The 6,860-nt window shown below is 47.1% G+C and overlaps 1 protein-coding gene across 1 annotated transcript; it reads left to right on the forward strand.

Moving 5' to 3' along the window:
* The first annotated feature begins 1,770 nt into the window (after positions 1-1,770).
* Positions 1,771-4,400, forward strand: LOC135651285 (probable polygalacturonase). Its single transcript, XM_065171282.1, has 5 exons — positions 1,771-2,300; positions 2,427-2,547; positions 2,950-3,124; positions 3,429-3,499; positions 3,597-4,400. Exons 1-5 carry the CDS (start codon positions 1,968-1,970, stop codon positions 4,235-4,237), a joined length of 1,341 nt encoding a protein of 446 aa, XP_065027354.1. The 5' UTR covers positions 1,771-1,967; the 3' UTR covers positions 4,238-4,400.
* The last annotated feature ends 2,460 nt before the right edge of the window (positions 4,401-6,860 follow it).

The raw sequence follows: 6,860 nt of genomic DNA on the forward strand, positions 1-6,860 counted from the left end.
TGGTGCATCTTTCAAAGTCCCTGTGCTCCACTTGATGGCGAGTTCTCAGGCTTGTGGCATTTTCTACGCCACATGATCATTGAAATGAATCAAGACTGAATTGAGTTGGGGAAGATGGAGAAGGCCAGGTTCTGTTCTGGATCTTTCGGACATATCTTAATTCAGGGGCTGATAAGATGCATCATTCATTTTTTGTTCTGCTTGGTTGTGTTTTCATGTCAATCTTTACCCATGTTCTTGGGGCTGAATTGGGGTAGCTTCCCTGTCTTTTCTCTCCAATGATGCAATTGAAGTCACAAGGAAAAAGTACACAGCAGGAGCTGCTCCACCTAACAAGTTTCCCCATCAGGAGACAGCCTAATTAATGCCCATCACACACTCCACATCTGCTGCAGGTCTTTATGACCATTCCAGCAATGGTGGATTCTTGCATTCATTCAGGCACCCTTAAGTCGTTGGGTAGATGCAGAGAAAAATGAGATGTGATGTTTCTTTGGCTGGCTACAACAATGGCAGATTGCCTGTGCCCATCAAATGGTTGAAACATTATGGCTTATGATGGTGATGAGCTCGAGAATATTCAAATAAGGGAATGGTGTCAGCTACGGCCGCTTGTTTTGACAGAGGGACGCCGTACGTGGTTTGGTTTGGTTTGTAGTTGATGGTGAGGAATCAATGAGCTCATCATTCCGCAGCACAAGCACCAACATGTAATAATGGCGGCCTCAAATTCTTAAAGCATGAAGAATGTTTTAATCCATTATTATTACTATTATTATTATTATCACCCAATTATGCCATCGGATCATATGGCAATAATTGTAGCGTTTATTTCTCAGAAAAGAGAAAGAAGTCGTGAACATAATGCTTAAAGATGCGCTTTCGAAAGCAGGAAAAGGAAACATACCTAAACGTCTTGAAGCAACTATCATCGCATTCACTGGAGGAGGTAAGACGGGAAGAAGTGAGTCCCTTCAACCATCCCCATGATAGTTGTTCTCCTCACGAGAGAGAAAGGGAGGGAGGGCATGAGCTGAACAACTCAGTGATCCAGAACTGGTCCATGTCTTATTTCGTGACGGATCAAAGCCACTGCTTGGATGGTCAGTGTTGGCTGCATGCTTTCCACCAATGGTGCATGTGATGCGTTGGTGTCAGTCGAGCTCTGCTTTGGAGGCACGCGAGTTCACGAGCTCTTGTCATGGCGTCAAAAAGCTTCTCATGCTCCAGTGATGGATGAAATGGCTTTTAGAACATCCTCGTTAGTAGGGAGACTACTTCCTATTTCCTGATCGGCATTTGCTGTGTGGTCACAGTACTTCATGGATGCCAAGAGAGGGCACCTTTGTCAGCCTTCGGCCATCACAACATCTTTGGCTCCTCATTGTCTCAATTGTTTCTGCTCACCACCCGTCGACTGATACACACTTTCATTGTCAATCTATCTATGGCTCACACAAATGATAACTCCAAATGGCCTCGCTAATGTTCCTAAGAGATAAAGAAGCATGTACGAGCTTTGGTGCAAGCGCCTTGTGTGTACCAAAGATGGTGATGTCCCCCTCCGTCCAAGAGATGAATAGAACAAGCAACAGCAAAAGAGATTCCCAATTCGTCACCACCATCTCTTCTTCTCTCTTGAAATCCATGAAGTCGTGTTAACTAAACATTCTGAACTGTTGAAGAAGCTGTCTGCTTCTGCGAGAGGCCAAAAACTGTAGCTTTCTGCTTGGACTCTCTCTCGACAAGTCTGGGTGCTTTGGATTCTATCTCTCGGAGCAACTTTGTATTACGTATTGAGGTCTCTGGGGATCCAAATTCAGATCTTGGTCTGTAAAAAGCTCATCTTGGACCGCTCTGCCTCCAAAATCCATTTCCTTCTCAAAGCTCTCGCCTTTGGACTCCACCCAAATTCGATCCTTACGAAGAAGCTCATCGGCACCGGTTCTCGTGGTTTACTGAAACGGATGGCTCGTTTTCGAGCCTTGGTGGGGGTGGCAGCCCTACTGCCTCTGCTGCTGCAATGCAGCGTGGCGGTGACGGAAGTGTCGTGCTCCGACATAGTGCCGATGAAGTGGCGAAGGGAGGTGATATCGATCACCGACTTCGGAGCGGTGGGCGACGGGAGGACGCTCAACACTTGGCCCTTCAAGAAGGCCATATACAGAATCCAGCACCTTCGGAGCAGGGGAGGAACCCTTCTCTACATCCCTCCCGGTGTTTGGCTCACAGGGAGCTTCAGCCTAACCAGCCACATGACCCTTTACCTGGCCCGAGGAGCTGTAATCAAGGCCACCCAGGTGTTGCTCCTTCTTGCATTCAGCCTTCTCTCGCAAGCATCATTGGATTTTTGGCATTACAGCAGCTACCGAAGAGCGTCTTCCTCAAGAAAGTCTATCTTTGGACTCACAGCTCTTCAAATGCAGGATACATGGAACTGGCCTCTGGTAGACCCTTTACCATCATATGGAAGAGGGAGAGAGTTGCCCGGCAGGAGATACGTGAGCTTCATTCAAGGAGATGGAATCAGCGACGTGATAATTACAGGTGAACTGCAATCAATTTGCTCTTGCTATGTTCGCTGCACTGCTTTGTTCTAAGGTCCTGCATGTAATGCACCCAAGTTGTTTGATGTATGCTCCTTCATTCTCTGCATTTTCTGTCAAAACAATCAAATTCCAGCAAATGCATTGTTTCCTGGAGAACTCTAATAGCAGCAGCAAAGTGATAAGCTCCAAAGACGAGAACAGTTTTCATTTTTGCCCTCCATCACATAACCAGGGATGTCTGAATAGTTTCCTCTGCAGAAGTTTGTGATAAGAAACAAGAAATCAGAAATGAGATGTGTTAGTATTCATATGCAATGCAAATTAACTTCAATTTAGCGATCCACATCTGCTTAGATTATTTACAGTTTGTTCCCTTCGTGATATGTTTTACCTTTCGCAGGTGAGAATGGGACGATTGATGGTCAAGGTGATGTGTGGTGGAACATGTGGAGACAAAGATCTCTCCATTTCACCAGACCAAATCTCTTGGAGTTCAAGAACTCCAGAGATGTTATCATCTCCAATGTGGTCTTTCAAAACTCTCCATTTTGGAATATCCACCCTGTATATTGCAGGTAACTGCAAGCTTCTTCCTGTTCTTTCCTTTCTACTATATGTTGGAGGTGCCAATCTCTTACACCGCTGTTTCAGGAAGTAGATTTCTTTTAATTGAATTTTATCTCATGAGGGACCGAGAACATAAATGTCTTCTCTACTGCAACATGCATCTTTCGGAAACAAATTTGGAACCACTGTCGAAAAATGTATATGTTCTGAACAAATGGACTGATCAAGCTTCAGAGTTTCACCCAAACAGAGCAATGCCGAGCTGCATTTCCTTTTCCAGCATCTGTATCTAACTCTACATCTTTCTTGCAGCAATGTGGTGATAAAGTATGTGACAGTGTTGGCTCCGTATGACTCTCCTAACACTGATGGAATAGATCCAGGTAAAATATTTCTTCTTTCCGATGACACTGCATCATAGAAAGAACTTGTTTGCTTTGTGTCGGATCTGATTAAAATTCAAATTCGTGTATGATTTAGATTCCAGCTCAAATGTCTGCATTGAGGATGCTCATATTGCAACCGGAGATGATTTGGTGGCCATAAAGAGCGGGTGGGATGAGTATGGAATCGCTTATGGCCGTCCCAGTTCTGGCATCACGATCCGAAGGCTCCAAGGATCCTCACCGTTTTCTGGGATCGCCATCGGAAGTGAAACCTCAGGCGGGGTGGAGAACGTCTTGGTGGAGAACATCAACCTCTACAACACCGGATTCGGCATCCACATCAAGACCAACGCAGGCAGGGGAGGGTACATAAGAAACGTGACAGTCGTCAATGTGAGCATGAACAAGGTCCGCAAGGGGATCAGAATTGCAGGGGATGTTGGTGACCATCCCGACGAGTACTTCAATCGATACGCGATGCCGACGGTGGACGGTGTGACGATCAAGAACGTGTGGGGCGTCGACATCCAGCAGCCTGGATCGATAGAAGGCATCAGGAGTTCGCCCTTTACTCGAATATGCCTGTCCAATGTCAAGCTCTGGGGTGCTTTGATGCATTACGAGCAGCCATGGAAGTGCATGGACGTTAGCGGAGCTGCTCTCGGGGTCCAGCCATGGCCGTGCTCACAGCTCACCGGCACCTTTAGCGCAGGGTTTTGCTCGAGTGCTTTCTAAAGCTTGTCCATTCTTTCGGCTGTCTGCCATTCGAGGAGCTGCTTCCGAGCTTGGATTTGGGTCAGCTCAACAGGGTGATGTTATTCCCTCTTACCACTGCTGCGTTTGTAGTCGATTTCACGTGATCAATGTGTATTAACTAACTACTCATGCAAATCTTGCATTCGGCAAGGCTATATTACATGAGCATTTTACATCATCAAATATGTCATCGCTTCTAAGCTTGAAGACATCTCAGGGGATCAAGCCAGCTCTTGGTTCTTCTCGACCACCCTCGCTTCCTTGGCAGATCCAAGAATGGAAGCAGAAGAAGAAGAAGTTGACCTGCTCTTTGGAGATCTCCACTGTGAAGCCATCGACGATGGCGAGGGAAGATTTCTTCTTGTAGGTGTTTGGCTGGAGAAGCTTTGCCAGCAACCGGTCGTGCTTCTTGCACAGGTAGGCATCAAGCGCTTCCATTCCTTCCTTTGATCTACGATTCCCATCACGAGGAGAAGGAAGCAGCAACGCGCATGAAAACTAACTAGGGACATATCAGAACGCGAAGAAGAAGAAGACGACGATCTTACACCCACCGATCCGCACGCAGGCGCTCGTAGTTGGGATCAAAACTCATGAAGACGAAGTAAAGATCAGTTCTCTGATCTCCCATCGCATCAACCTACTTCGCTTCCCTTCGCTTCTCTCTCTGCGGTTGCCCAACATATGAAAGCAGAGCAACTGGCTTCCTTCTTTCCCATTTCCGTGGTCTATTTATGCTACCATGAATGCATTGCCCATTCATCTGGAATCCATCAACCAAAAGATGAACAAACTCGGAAGACCTGCCAATGGCGTAGAAACGCATACATGCGCCGAAGGATCGGTGTAGGGCATGGCTATCTACATCACCAGCTGTGAGGACTGATAAGTAGATGAGATTTCCCTAACTGTTGAGGAAATCTCTCTACTGGAAATCCTCTAACCCGTTGAGGAAACTTCTTCTTCTACAACTCATTTATCTCTTTATTTTAACATGGTATCAGAGCAGCTCCTCTTGGCGACAGCAGCATCGCCATGTGTTAGCCAAGCGGCCACAGTAGCACGCTGCCTCAAGCGGAGTCATTGAAGAAGCACCAAGACACGGATTCAGAGCCAGTGCTAACCGGTCTTGCCTTTCTTCGCCGGCCTTGCTCCCTCTCCTATTTGCTGCACCTTCCTCTTCCTTCTTCTTCGCCGGAAGGACAACGTGGTCCTTCAGCCCCACGTTGAGCAGCACCAGAGAAGACATCAGCCGCCTCCTGCACTTCTCCGGCCAGTAGCAGTCGCAACTGCTGCATCTTCCTCTATCGCAGCAGTCGCCTCCTGCACTTCTCCGGCCAGTAGCTGTCGCAACTGCTGCATCTTCCTCTACCGCAGCAGCTTTCGTTGCCGTTTCCCTCTACACAACGGCGCCTCCTCAACGGCGGTGTCTTCCTCCTCCATAGCGACAACGGCGAACAACGGTGTCTTTCTCGCGTCTTCCTCCTTCGCTGTCGCAGCCACTTCCCGGCCAGCAGCAGCCGCAACCGCTGCATCTTCCTTCCTCTATCGCAGCAGCTTTCATTGCCGCTTTTCTCTATACACCTAATTGCTACAGATTTCTCTCACTGCAGTTTCCTTGAGTACTGCTGCAGATTTTTGCGGTAATCTCCCGGCGAACTGCAGTCCCTACAATCTGCAGCAGCAAGCAGCAATCCACAGTAGCTGCCGGCAGCTTTTTGGCACTGTTGTAGATTGCTCAATCTGCTACAGCAAGCAATCTATAGCAGCAGCCCCCTCCCTCATTCTCCACCTTGTGTGACCTGAGTATCACACAAGGTTCGCTGCCTTCTTCTACAAAAAAAAAAAAAAAAAAAAAAAAAAAAAAAGAAGGAAAATGTCTTCGTTCACTTCTTCTGATGTTTCAGTTCCTGTAGGGACTCCCACTTCTTGTTCTTCTACAGGGCTTATCTCCATCAATGCCGCCACGCTAATCCCCTTTAAGTTATCAAAGGGTGGCAACTATGCGTCCTGGCGAGCTCAATTCTCTAATCTTTTATTTGGATATGATTTGTTAGGTTACGTTGATGGTTCTTTCAGTTGTCCTCCGGCCATGCTCAACATCCCCGGTGATCCTAATCCAGTACCCAATCCAGCTCACAAACTATGGCTACGTCAAGATCGTCTCATTCTCCAAGCCATTCAAGCTTCAGTTGCTGGATCCGTTGCTCCCTTGATATCTTCATGTGTGACAGCTGCCGATGCATGGTCTAAACTGCAAACCACCCTGGCAAATCATTCGCGTACTCGCAAGCTCAGTCTTCTATCCAAGCTTATGGAGACAAAACAAGAGGGAAGTACTATCTCTAATTATTTACAACTTATCAAGGTTATCATCGATGACTTGGCCTTGATAGGTCATTCCCTATGTGATGAAGAGGTTGTCATTCATACCCTCAATGGTCTCGACACCGACTACAAAGAATTGGCTGCTGCAATTCGGGCACGCGACTCGTCAATCTCTTTTGAAGATCTCTATGATAAGTTGACTGACTACGAGATGTCTTTGAAGCGTGCGGACAAACTGCCTGGATCAACTGTCACAGCTCAAGTCAGTCACAAG

This window comes from Musa acuminata, chromosome BXJ3-10, assembly GCF_036884655.1.
Source record: "Musa acuminata AAA Group cultivar baxijiao chromosome BXJ3-10, Cavendish_Baxijiao_AAA, whole genome shotgun sequence".
NCBI lineage: Eukaryota > Viridiplantae > Streptophyta > Magnoliopsida > Zingiberales > Musaceae > Musa > Musa acuminata.

Excerpts from the sequence above, each read along its gene's own strand:
- LOC135651285 (XM_065171282.1), top strand. The coding sequence starts at position 1,968 with ATGGCTCGTTTTCGAGCCTTGGTGGGGGTGGCAGCCCTACTGCCTCTG. Across the intron at positions 2,548-2,949 it reads CAGCGACGTGATAATTACAG|GTGAGAATGGGACGATTGAT; the intron begins GTGAACTGCAAT and ends TACCTTTCGCAG. Across the intron at positions 3,500-3,596 it reads CACTGATGGAATAGATCCAG|ATTCCAGCTCAAATGTCTGC; the intron begins GTAAAATATTTC and ends TGTATGATTTAG.